The sequence below is a fragment of the Schistocerca gregaria genome, chromosome 2 (genome assembly GCF_023897955.1).
Source record: "Schistocerca gregaria isolate iqSchGreg1 chromosome 2, iqSchGreg1.2, whole genome shotgun sequence".
In the NCBI taxonomy this organism is placed as follows: Eukaryota; Metazoa; Arthropoda; class Insecta; order Orthoptera; family Acrididae; genus Schistocerca; species Schistocerca gregaria.
Genome location: NC_064921.1, coordinates 633,311,600 through 633,325,748, shown reverse-complemented (window position 1 = coordinate 633,325,748; position 14,149 = coordinate 633,311,600). Strand labels below are relative to the sequence as shown.

Below are 14,149 nucleotides of genomic sequence, written 5' to 3'. Positions count from 1 at the left end.
ACTGTGTGGTTTACAGGGACAAGTTCAGTGTGTACAATCCCTTTGATGTTAAAAAAACAGATCAACATCGTTTCCACATTCGATTTCACTTGTCGAGCTTTTTTTGGTCAAGGTGAGCCACGTGACTTCCACTGTGATGACTGAAGATGCGGAAGAGGCGGGAGCGCTTCGGTACGGTGACGGTGGAGCCTGCGAGCGGTGCGGCCGCGACCACGGCCGAGGCGAAGGCGGCCGATATGACGGCGGCGCAGCAGAAGCGGCTGCGCGCACTGCGCTTCCAGTCCGAGTGAGGCCGGCGTGCAGTGTAGCAGTGTAGGAGGACTTTCCGTTCCACTTCGTATTGTCTGTCAGCCGTGGGTCGTACGACGAACTCACAAAAGTACCTGACGGCGAGGAATGCTGTGTGTGACGAAAAATGTGGATCATCTTTGAACGCTTCATTCCTGGACAGGCTTGAACGCGACGATCCCTTTGATCTCTGGTAAGAAGCTTCGGCACAAATTTTGCTGCCACTCTTCGCATCCCCATATTGATGGTCACGATGTGCTGAATTGAGCTCCAGCAGTTGAGCTTCGAGCAGTTGAAGGGCGACCGGAACGGATATGATCTTCAACCACCATTTCTCCCTTTTTAAACTGGGAAAACCAATTGTACACTTGCATTTTACTAAGAGCATGGTCTTTGTAGGCTGTCTGAATATTCGCAACAGTTTCTGCTGCATTCTTGCCGGGCAAGAAACAAAACTTCACTGCTGCACATTGTTTGTAAGAACTAGCCATTTCCTCGCGTCACGTCTGCACTGTATGCACACTCAAAGAACTGCCAAAGAAAGCACTCTACGTACTGTTGGGTGACACAGCATGGCAGAATGACTCAGCAGAGCTCCTACTATAACTCTCTGGCAGCACAACCTGCTACTACATGTAAAGCATTACGATTCTGATTACTTTTGGGTCCCCCCTCATACGATATTTCCAAACTGGAGCAATAAGAGTACTAGATAATGGCTCCCCCCTTCCTCCAGCATTTGAAGCAGGACGCTAAAAATTAAATTGACTTTTCGAGAAATGTTTGATTTGTAGCGCATATCTTTCTGCAGAGTCTGATACATAAAAAATGTGTCTTCGAGGAAATTAAGACATGTTATTTGGTCTTTAGTGTGACAAAGTACAGTGTCATGTCACTTCACACAGCATTCTTCTATTGCACATCACTATTTTGTTCTGTCAAATTCAAACGTATATTTTGTAATGGATGCCATCAAGCTATATTCAGGAGAGTGGAAATTAAAATTTCTCGTGGTACCTAACTGGCTCCCAGTCCACCGGTTTGACATCCTTCCCCCCTTTTTTTTATTATTAAAAAAACCTCACAATTAATACTGGATGGGATTATTTGTAACCAGGAGAACAAGAACTCTTCAGAAAATTTACACTCTTTATTGACTATTTGCTAATAACTTGCTGTTTTGTGTGACATAAAATTAAATAAAGGATACATAAAACCAGGAAACACAAGACACAAGTAAGACAGAGTACACATTTCTCCAATTCTTAAGTCATAGCGTTTTTTCTCTCTAATCATGCTACGGCTTTACATGGCATGCTTTCCTTTCTCCAAAAGAATCTATTTCCTCATCAAAGTTTGTCAAACCTTTTACTGTAAGAAAAAATGAAATGTCACTGTCTAATACTGAAAAAGCTGTTAATACAAATAGTACCCAATATTGGTGTTGTTTCTGGAGCTGATTACGTGTATTTTGTCACTGTCTGCTACATTAAACGAAATAGGCCTGTCTAAGAATGCAGCAATACACCCCAAATAAACAAGACTGTTTTGGAGCCAATGGTCATTTTTACAACACGACAGAATATAATTCACAAAGAACCGCAATCAAATGCCTATTAGGCCCACTACAAGCAAAAAGCTTTAAGTTTGGATATAGCTTCACATTTTATTAATACACTCCAGCTTCTTATCTTCTCCTTCCTCGTTCTAACAAACAATCTTGTCATAAGTAAACCTGTAACTATTCCTGACTGTATCAAAACTTATTCTCCGGTTAACTTCACTTACCTTGCTACAATCAAAAGTTTAGTTATCCCACATTTATTCTCTGGTTAGGCATTATTACATGTTCCCACAACACTTTTTCTGTGCTACTCCCAGAATAGAACTTAGGCCTGCTGGCTGGGGACTGCACAACTGGTACTTACTAATGTAGAAGTCTGGTCAAAAACTTTCTATCAAAATTTCATTTTCTTGGATACATGGAGAAGATAACAAGTAATCTTTCTTACCTGTTATTCCTGTTAGTCATTTATTTCCGCCCTGGTAGTCTGAATCTATGGCTTTCAAGAGTAATCATAACAATGCTCATCATTTGCAAACCCAGTTAACCACAAAAACAAACATTCACAGTCACCCATTCGGCTTTATCCCGCTCAGCTCGTGTGACCCCGTACACTTTTGTCTGCAGGGAAGTTTACTTCTAGATGTGATGGGGATTCCCATGGCAGACACATCGCATACACTACGCACGCATTCAAAAATCAGCTTATGATTCACTCAGAAATCAACTCAGAATGTGTTAAAAATGTTCAAATACCAACAGGGACATGTTTCAAAATCATATGAATAATCAATAGACCAACGTGTGATATTTATTTTGTGAATCACTTTGTGAAACAAGGTTTTTTCCTCAAGAATATGAATTTGATGCCCCCTCCACCCTGAAATTGACACCCATGGCAGACACCCCAGTTTGCCCCTCCCCTCTTCCGTCCCGTAGATCTGGGCCTGTTGCGCATGAGTGCCAGTAAAATTTTTCCGTGTAGCACCTGGCTGCTTGATGCTACTGCTTACAACCACACTTCCATAGCCAGAAGTGGGAGAAGTTACTACTCATACACGACTCACCTGCAAATGCGCATGAGTCTGTTCGCAACTGCTCAAAGGAATCTAATGTAAACAGTTGTGACGTCGCACTCATCCCAGGCAATTTGTTGTTCTGAAGTATTGCATAGTCTTCCTAAAATTTTTGACACATTTTGCTGTTGGCAGACTATGATACTGTGTTTTGTTGTTGTATATGGTGCATTTCCTTTGTAACTTAAGTTTTATTTTCTTTTTTTTCTCTCATTCATGTCTTATTGCAGCAGTATTATTCTGCAGTACTGGCATACAGTAATATCCTTTGTTAGAATATTGGTTCTTACCAGTCAAAATTACGAAAATGTAACTGATAACTAAAACAATGAAAAATTCCCAGAATTCTAAAAAAATCGCAGGTATTTCCTGGTTTTCTCCTCGATGAAAAAATTCACAGGTTTTTCCTGGATCTCCTGGTTGTCCCGGGTCGTATGCACCCTGTATATATGGTGACACCTTCTGTTTATATTACTTAAAATTCTGTAATAACACGAGTCTTCCACGAGATGCTGATTTCCAATGGGAAAGCCGTAAAGCAAGAGCTTCAACAAAATAGCCATCATGAACTATGTAAATCCTTCACCTTAAACAAAGGAGTATTATTTCATCACTGCACATCTGAATCTTCTTGTTTGTGCATGTGTAATTTATTAATTATAACCATTGTGTTTGGGGATATTACGGTGTTCCCAAGTGCATGAACAAAACTGTCATGTATTCATATTTTCCTAGTGTGCATCAGCAAGTTCTGTAAGTTTTGAAATCAAATTGTTTGCCAGAAAGCAAAATATTCAAACCACTCTTACCTGATTGAATTACAGCCTGTTTTTCCTACAAAGCCTTTAGAATTACTATCCTTGCATCCCATGAGCCCTTTTCCCCCCGTGAAAAATCTTCCTGAAAGCCAAACAAATACAGCACATTTCTCCATTCAAAAGCAAATCCTGTGGGAAGGATTTTCAAGGAATTCAATAAGTTTATAAGGGTGTATGTGTCTACAACACAGACTAAGTGTGTCTATTGGAGCAAATTGTAAATATCTTCCACAGGACTTACTCCACCAGAATTGATGCTGTGAAAGTCAGAAGTGGACCAATGTCTGCTTGTGTCTGTGTATGTGCGGATGGATATGTGTGTCTGTGCGAGTTTATACCTGTCCTTTTTCCCCCTTAAGGTAAGTCTTTCCGCTCCCGGGATTGGAATGACTCCTTACCCTCTCCCCTAAAACCCACATCCTTTCGTCTTTCCCTCTCCTTCCCTGAAGAAGCAACCGTTGGTTGCAAAAACTTGAATTTGTGTGTATGTTTGTGTATTTATTGACCTGCCAGCACTTTTGTTTGGTAAGTCACATCAGCTTTGTTTTTAGATATATTTTTCCCACGTGGAATGTATCACAATGATTTCTCCAGTGTAGATGTACGCCAGGCTTGAACTCTTACTGGAATCGGCAAAATGTCATGAGTAGTGTGGATATTGGGCAGGGGGCAGTACATTATTAGTGTGTAAATAAGCTGAGAATTTGGGTTTGATGGGAGGCATGCTAGGTTAGTCCAGGCAGTTGTAATCACAACTGTGTTTGGATGGCTTAGGGTTCAGAGCATCTGCCTAGTAGGCTCAAATCCCACTTCCACTCAAATTTTCAACTTGTCTCATTGTTTTAAATCAATGCCCACTAGCAACCAATGTTTGTAAATCCTTTGTGTCTACCCAAGTTACAGTAGGTTTACAAAGTGTTGCGGCAAGCTGTTAAATAAGGTGTTTGCCCCATGAAAATGCACCATCTCATTCTGCACAGAACACAAGTCACACATGCTGCTTCTTTCGACAGTTAGATTTTCCTTCATATCCTGTATTCTCCTCACAATGTCAAATGTGTGTTCTTTCAGTGAATTGTTCCAGTGCAAGGTAATTCTTTAATACATACTTTGGTTAAGGATAGACTGTGTCTGAATGAAGTCAGGACAATAGATATTTTGCGTTCGATGAATCCTGAGGATTCTTTTCAGTGCCTTTTCCTTTATGTGGCACAAACAAAATAGCATTTGTAAAATACACAAAGCAGCAGAAGTACTCTGTGAAGCGCCATCAGAATCAGATAAGCATTTTCTCTACTGTTAACTTTATTGAAATCTTAGCAAAATAATGAAAAATTCTATTTTCGTATTTGAAGTTTTATAACTTTACATAAACATTTATGATTGAGACAAATTATTGATTTCTATTTTGTATGTCTTTGGTATCTTGTTGCTCATACATAATATCCAGAACCACCACGAACCATATGCATCACTTCCAGCATATCAGAAGGTACCATGAATATTTTTGGCTGAAAAATATAATATATAAACTTACAAGAATAATGCAGTAAAATACAGATAGCTCATTAATTAATAAATCAAAATAATTATTAAATACACACACACATAAACGCAGCATGTGTCAAATAATGCTAAATCAGCATATGATACTGCTTACCATTAATATGGGTTAATAGGTTTCCCTTGTAGCCATCAGTAGTATCAAGATTGTTAATAACATATTTTCCTAAATCTGTTATATCATTACAAAAATTATCATTTTTTTTAAAATGACTGTTAACCATTAGTGCTCAAAATTACAACAATCACTCATTACATAAGAGTGACAACTGGGTGATGGCTCTGACATGGTGGCGGTTGTCTTCTTAGCTTCATGAAAGCAACGTTTCAGCAGTTCAGTTGTTCAGCATCTGCTTTTCTGGAAGACTGATGTTCTCTTTCAGTGAACTGTTATCATAACATTTCAGTGTGATGGACGATGAAAAAAGCAGGAAAATGGATACCAGTAGCTATAATTCAACAACGGGTGAACAACTTCTTCTTCTTTTCGTCTCTCTCTCTCTCTCTCTCTCTCTCTCTCTCTCTCTCTCTCTCTCTCTCTCTCTCTCTCTCTTAACAAGTGTTGGTGAAATGGTGCATATTTAATTTACAATGAAGACATAGCAGATTTCCAATAACACTATCTAAAATGGCATTTTGAAACAGAATATCACGGGTATTTGCAAGGACACAAAATGATGGTTCAATAGAAAAATCAACAAAATCTTTTAATCAGAACAAAATAACCATGAAACAGTCAGGTTAGTTTTGTTGTGGCATATAAACTGGGAGGGGAGGAGAAGAAGAATAAGAAGAAGAGGGGGTACTTTGGCAAATAGGGAGTTCTTCAAGAAATGTACACTTAATGTGACTGAAATCATCTGTTACGACAACAATGTGCTCAACTGAAGACAAAGAACCGAATCTGAACAACAAATTGGTTAAATGTAAGCTATGTGACTGATAGTCTACTTTACGGGGTAAAAATACGGGCATAACTAACACTGTGAAAGTGTTTCTTTTTGTCTACGTCTACATCTACATCCATACTCCGCAAGCCACCTGACGGTGTGTGGCGGAAGGTACCTTGAGTACCTCTATCGGTTCTCCCTTCTATTACAGCCTCGTACTGTTCGTGGAAAGAAGGATTGTCGGTATGCCTCTGTGTGGGCTCTAATCTCTCTGATTTTATCCTCATGGTCGCTTCGCGAGATATATGCAGGCGGGAGCAATATACTGCTTGACTTCTCGATGAAGGTACATTCTCAAAACTTCAACAAAAGCCCATACTGAGCTACTGAGCCTCTCTATTGCAGAGTCTTCCACTGGAGTTTATCTATCATCTCTGTAATGCTTTTGCGATTACTAAATGATCCTGTAACAAAGGGTGCTACTCTCTATTGGATCTTCGCTGTCTCTTCTATCAACCCTATCTGGTACGGATCCCACACCAGTGAGCAGTATTCAAGCAGTGGACAAACAAGTGTACTGTAGCCTACTTCTTTTGTTTTCGGAGTGCATTTCCTTAGGATTCTTACAATGAATCTCTGGCATCTGCTTTACCGACGTTTAATTTTATATGGTCATTCCATTTTAAATCACTCCCTAATTTCTGATCTCAGTTAATTTATGGAATTAACTGCTTCCAGTTTCTGACCTGCTATATTGTAGCTAAATGATAAAGGATCTTTCTTTCTGTGCATTTGCAGCACATTGCACTTGGCTACATTGTGATTCAATTGCCATTCCCTGCACCATGCGTCAATTCGTTGCAGATCCTCCTGCATTTCAGTACAATTTTCCATTGTTACAATCTCTCGATATACTACAGTGTCATCCGCAAAAAGCCTCAGTGAACTTCTGGTATTATCCACAAGGTCATTTATATATATTGTGAATAGCAACAGTCCTACAACACTCCCTTGTGGCACACCTGAAATCACTCTTACTTCAGAAGACTTCTCTCCATTGAGAATGACATGCTGTGTTCTCTTATCTAGGAACTCTTCAATCCAATCACCCAATTGGTCTGATAGTCAATATGCTCTTACTTTTTTCATTAAACAAATGTGGGGAACTGTATCAAATGCCCTGCGGAAGTTAAGAAACACGGCATCTACCTGGGAACCCGTGTCTATGGCCCTCTGAGTCTCGTGGACGAATAGCGCAAGCTGGGTTTCACATGATCGTCTTTTTCGAAACCCATGATAATTCCTACAGAGTAGATTTCTGTTCTCCAGAAAAGTCATTATACTCAAACATAATACGTGTTCCAAAATTCTACAACTGATCGATGTTAGAGATATAGGTCTATAGTTCTGCACATTTGTTTGACGTCCCTTCTTGAAAACAGGGATGACCTGTGCCCTTTTCCAATCTTTTGGAACGGTATGCTCTTCTAGAGACCTACGGAACACCGCTGCAAGAAGGGGGCAAGTTCCTTCCCGTACTGTGGGTAAAATCGAACTGGTATCCCATCAGGTCCTGTGGTCATTCCTCATTTAAGCAATTTTTAATTGTTTTTCTATCCCTCTGTCATCTATTTCGATATCTACCATTTTGTCATCTGTGCAACAATCTAGAGAAAAAAATACAGGGCAGTCTTCCTCTGTGAAACAGCTATGGTCAAAGACATTTAGTATTTTGAACTTTAGTCTGTCACCCTCTCTTTCAGTACCATTTTGGTCACAGAGTGTCTGGACATTTTGTTTTGATCCACATACTGCTTTGACATAAGACCATAATTTCTTAGGTTTTTCTGCCAAGTCAGTACATAGAACTTTACTTTCGAATTTGCTGAACACCTCTCGCATAACCCTCCTCACACTACATTTCACTTTGTGTAAGTTTTGTTTGCCTGCAAGGCTTTGGCTATGTTTATGTTTGCTGTGAAGTTCCCTTTGCTTCTGTAGCAGTTTTGTAACTCAGTTATTATACCACGGTGGCTCTTTTCCTTCTATTATGGTCTTGCTTGGCACACACTCATCTAATGCATATTGTAGGATGGTTTTGAACTTTGTCCACTGATCCTCAACACTATCTGTACTTGAGATAAAAATTTTGTGTTGAGCCATCAAGTACTCTGAAATCTGCTTTTTGTCATTTTTGCTAAACAGAAAAATATTCCTATCTTTTTAAATATTTCTATTTACAGCTGAAATCACCAATGCTGTAACTGCTTTATGATAGCTGATTCCCTGTTCTGCGTTAACTGTTTCAAATAGTTTGGGTCTGTTTGTCACCAGAAGGTCTAATATGTTATTGCCACATGTTGGTTCTCTGTTGAACAGCTCAAGGTATTTTTCAGATAACACAATGTAAAAAAAAAATTACTGGATTCTTTGTCCCTGCCACCCGTTATAAACGTTTGAGTCTCCCAGCCTATATCTGGTAAATTAACATCTCCACCCAAAACTATAACATGGTTGGGAAATCTACTCAAAATATTTTCCAAATTTTCCTTCAGGTGTTCTATCACAACAGCTGCTGAGCCAGGGGGCCTACAGAGACATCCAATTGCTGAGATTAGAATTTCATTACTGTTTACATCTGGTTTCAGCCAACTTTCCATCCCTAGTACTATGTGGGCATTGCGACTGTTTATTAATTAGAGCAGTTGTGGGACGTTTCTATAGATGCTCCTGCAGTTTACTATTACCACATTAATATTGTCATTCCCTACTGTATTTTGCCTACTGCTACCTTGTCGCGTCTCTGGAGGTGTCTTGTCGGGCCTAGGGAGGGAATTCTCTAACCTAAAAGACCCACGTGTGCACTGCACACATACTCCGCTACCTTTATAGCCACTTCCTGCATGTAGTGCACACCTGACCTATTCAGGGGGGACCCTACATTTCTCCATCCAATAGCGGAGGTCGAGAAATTTGCACCCCAGATCTCTGCAGAATCGTTTGAGCCTCTGGTTTAAGCCTTCCACGCGGCTCCAAACCCGAGGCCCTCAATCGGATCTGGGAATGACAGTACAACACCGCAAGCGAGGCTATCCGCCTTCACCAACTCCGCAAACCACTTGTATGAACTGAGGATGACTTCTGAGCCCAGACAGCAGTAGTCATTGGTGCCGACATGAGCAACAATTTGCAGTCGCGTGCACCCAGTGCTCTCTATCGCCGCCGGCAGGGCCTCCTCCACATCTCGGATGAGACCCCCCGGCAAGCAGACAGAGTTAACACTGACCTTCTTCCCCAACCTTTCCGCTGTTTCCCTAAGGGGCTCCATCACCCGCCTAACATTTGAGCTCCCAATCACTAATACCACCCCACCCCGTGTGCCTGCTCGGACCTTGCTGAAGGAGTAGCCACTTGTCCCACTTGTCCACTCACAGGCAGAGCGGGCGATGCCACATTGCCAGCCTCCAAATTGACCCTCCACCTCTTGCGGCGTGAACGCCGTTAAACCCACCACTCCCTTTGGGGAGAGGGTGGCCCAACCGCACCCGGTACCCGCGAAGATATCTCGACAGCACAGACCGCGGGTAAAGTATATGACACCTGGCGTATACCATGCGACGTGCCAGACTCCCCACTGCCGTTACACTCTGAGGCAGCAGCCTGAAGATGGCTGTCCGCAGCCATCAGCATGCTCAGCTGTTCACGAACAGTAGCCAACTCCTGTGTCCGTACACAGCAGTCACACATCCTATCCATCCTAAGAAATCAACAATTTACTGTAGAGAGTTAAGTAATCAACTTTTAACTAGGCTGCTAATTCACTAAAGGCAGCTGATAGCTGACTAAACTGTGGTTACTAGACACTTCTTGTTGGAAACAATGAAAATATGCACTAACCGTCTCTGGACTGTATTCAAAACAAACATGAAATCTATGGAACACTATTACTAGTACTCAAAAATTAAAGCTTCTTAAAAGCAAAAACACACAGAAAAAGAAGTGACAAGTTAGAAAAACGCAGTTAATACTTAAATTTACATAGCTTGCTGCACAGGAGATGTGAAGCAGACGGCAGTTATGATGACACTGCCCATGGTGTTAATGATGACTTTGATACAACCCACCATCTACTTAGTGGAGTCAGTAAAAAAACCATAACAGAAGAAGAAGTTTTTACTATAGAAAAAGAGTGCATCAAGAAGGAAGATTTCCCTACAGTGAAATTTTTGGAGCAGTTGGACTTCAAATCGGAATGTCCACTGAATAGGTTATATTTACCTTTATTAGCAATATACTGGGGGTGAAGCTGATTCCTGCACGTGGTGCCCGTGCATAGGTATCTGAAATAGATACTGAACTGAACATCAGCATGCCATAAGCACTTATGAGTCCAAACAAGATACGTTTAAACAAATGGTTCTTTTTAGAACCTGTTCTGACAGTTATTGCAGTAAACATTGAAGGCACGTAACGACCTAAGCAACAGCTGCTTCAAGAACTGTGCCGTGAACAGAAGGGTGATGTACTGTGCATACAAGAAACTCACAGAGACACCCAGCAAAGACGACCGAAAATACCTGGTTTGCAGCTAGCTGCAGAAATACCTCATGCTAAATATGGAAGTGCTATTTTCGTCAAGCCTGAAATCCAAGTCTTGAGTGCCTATTGCACACATGACAATAACATCGAGATCATCACCTTGGAACTCAGCAACTGTGTGATAACGTCAGTGTACAAGCCTCCTTCCGAAAAATTCTCCTTTGTTCCTCCTAAAAACTTTGACTCACGGAAGATATCTGTGGTAATAGGGGATTTTAATAGCCACAGCCATACCTGGGGATACACCCGAGAAGATGAAAATGGAGAAGCCGTTACATCTTGGGCGGAAACTAACTCCCTCTCCCTCATTTATGATAGTAAACTTCCTCCATCCTTTGACAGTGGAAGGTGGCAACGAGGGTACAACCCTGACCTCTTATTTGTGAGTGAAAATGCAGCGCAACAATGCCACAAATCAGTGTGTCATCCCATACCTAACACACAACATAGACCAATAATGTGCCAATTTCTTCCCATCGTAAGACCCCGAGAAATTGATTTTAGACGAAGGTATAATTTTAAGAAGGCAGATTGGCCAAAACTTTCTAAAATGCTGGACAATAAAGTTCAAACAATTAAGCCTGTGCCTGAAGAGTATGAACACTTTGTTGAGCTTGTTAAATTCTGCTCGTGAGCATGTAACCCAAGAGGCTGCAAGACAAACTACCTGCAGGGCGTAACTTCAGAAACAGCTACACTGCTCAAGGAGTATTATACCCAATACTCTGAAAACCCATTCAGTGAGGAAACCTCCCAAATAGCTAGATCTGTCCTCTCCTCAATCTCTGAGGCAAAGAGAAGACAGTGGGAGAAACTGATGGAAGACTGTGATATGAGTAGAAATGGCCAAGAGGCCTGGAGGCTTCTAAAACGCTTGAATAATGACCCTTCACAGGCGAATGTGCATGCGAATGTCCGAGCTGATCAAATTGCACACCAACTCGTACAAAATGGGAAACCACCTTATTCAGCCAGGCCTGGTAAGAAGACATGTGAGAGACGACCTGACCAAGAAACCAATACTCTGCTTCAACCATTTGCCCAGACTGAGGTGTATCTCGCTCTGAGTAAGTGCAAAAATTGGAAAGCGGCAGGCCTCGATGATATAAGAGTTGAGCAGATAAAGAACTTTGGGCCGATAACAAAAGCATGGCTGAGAGACCTAATAAACAACAGTGTCCAATCCTGCAAGATTCCTAAAATCTGGAAGAAAGCCAAAGTTGTAGCTATCCGCAAGCCTGGCAAGGACCAAAATAATCCTAAAAGCTACCGCCCTATATCTCTCCTATGTCATCTGTATAAACTCCTTGAAAGACTCATACTACATCGACTAACCGAGAAGCTAGGGACAATATACATCCCACAGCAGGCTGGATTTAGACAGGGAAAGAGCTCCACATCTCAAGTGCTGAAACTAACACAGCACATCGAAGATGGTTTTGAAAGGGAAGAGATCACAGGAGCTGTATTTATAGATCTAACATCAGCTTATGACACAGTTAATCATAGAAGACTTCTAATGAAGCTGTACAATGCCACTAGAGACTACCAGCTAACCTGTTTCATAAGGAATCTCCTTGAAAATAGAAGATTTTTTGTTGAATTCCAGGGCAAGAGAAGCAGACGGAGATCACAGAAAAACGGATTACCCCAGGGAAGTGTGCTTGCTCCAGCTTTGTTTAACATCTACACAAATAATCAACCACTACCTGAAGGAACACAGAGCTTCATCTATGCAGATGATTGTGCTATCACCACCCAAGCCCGCTGCTTTGAAACTGTTGAAGAGAATCTGTCCAAAGCATTGGGAGATCTGTCAGCTTAGTACAGGGAAAATCAGTTGAGAGCAAATCCTGGAAAAACACAGACTTGCGCTTTCCATCTTAAAAACCGACAGGCAGCTAGAGCCCTCAAAATCACCTGGGAAGAAACATCATTAGAACACTGTACGTATCCCAAATACCTAGGGGTCACCCTTGACCGTGCATTAACATACAAGAGGCACTGCCTAAATCCCAAGCAAAAAGTGGCAGCCAGGAACAATATCATCAGAAAGCTAACAGGCACAACGTGGGGAGCACACGCCAACACTGTGAGAACCTCTTCCCTTGCGTTGTGTTACTCTGCCAGAGAATATGCAAGCCCAGTGTGGTTCAATTCCTGCCATGCCAAAACAGTAGATGTTGCTCTTAATGATACTTGTCGTATCATCACCGGGTGCCTGAAGCCTACTCCTCTGGATAAACTGTACAGCCTCGTGGGAATTGCACCCTCCGACATCCGCTGGGAGGTAGCAGCAAAAAGCGAGAAGGAAAAATCAGAAACTTCTGCAGCTCACCCCCTATATGGATGGCTATCAGCCAGCAAACCCACGACTAAAATCCAGAAAGAGCTTCCTCAGATCTACCGAGGCTCTAGTTGGGGCACCACAGCAATGCCGAATCGAACTATGGCATGCAAGGCTTACCAGTACTGTGGGATGGATTACACCAAGCGAAAGACTACCACCCGGCAACATAGAGAGTTGGAGTACATGGAGATCCCTCAAACAGACTACGCTCGGGTGTCTTGAAATGTAAGAGCAATCTGACCAAATGGGGTTTCCTAGAGGAGCCACCACTCTGCGAGTGTGGAGCAACGGAGACGACCCCCCACCTGCTCCAGTGTACCCAATGTCCAGCAACATGCACAACAGAAGACCTGCTACATCCAACGCCAAATTCAATACAGGTCGCTAACGTCTGGGCGGCAAAAGTGTAAATAATTATCTTGTAAATGTATCTACAAACAACATGTAAATATTGTACATTATTTTATATATTGTAAATGCTTCTGACACGAATAAATAAAATAGCGATATACTAGAATCACCCACATCATGTGTCCACCCATATGGCTGATTTCATTACTTTTCTAATAGGTGGATCTTTACATACAGTGTTCAGTTCATGAATGTACCTCTCCCTCCTCCTCCATCTTCCATTTTCACAGGTGAAGTATCTTTCATTCAAAGGCATCTAGCATTGCAATATCTTTTGATGCTAACGACCAAGTTTCCATGGCAAATGTAAGCATTAATCTTATGTGTTTTATAAATGTTTGATTTGGTGATTTAAATTAGGAGCCTTCACAAAAATAATTACATGGTCATTTTTTCTCATTGTTGCTTGTAACATATTTGTACATGCCATTCAGCTTAATAAATGATACACACTTGCAATTGGATGCTGAAAATTTTTTCAGTATACTCGCACAGTTCATGCAACGGTTATATGAAAGTAATACTATTTTATCACTGGGGTGGTATTTGTGACACACTTATTTTCTGATTTTTTGTCCTTCAAGATTGTG

The 14,149-nt window shown here is 41.4% G+C and overlaps 1 protein-coding gene across 1 annotated transcript in view; it reads right to left on the bottom strand.

The window, feature by feature from the left end:
- Positions 1-5,033: 5,033 nt before the first annotated feature.
- The window catches only part of LOC126334654 (piRNA biogenesis protein EXD1-like), a 127,776-nt gene continuing 118,660 nt past the window's right edge, over positions 5,034-14,149 (bottom strand). Inside the window, exon 8 of the mRNA XM_049997099.1 lies at positions 5,034-5,257. Coding sequence (XP_049853056.1) covers positions 5,180-5,257 — 78 coding nt within the window. The 3' untranslated portion in view covers positions 5,034-5,179. The remainder of the gene's footprint in view (positions 5,258-14,149) is intronic.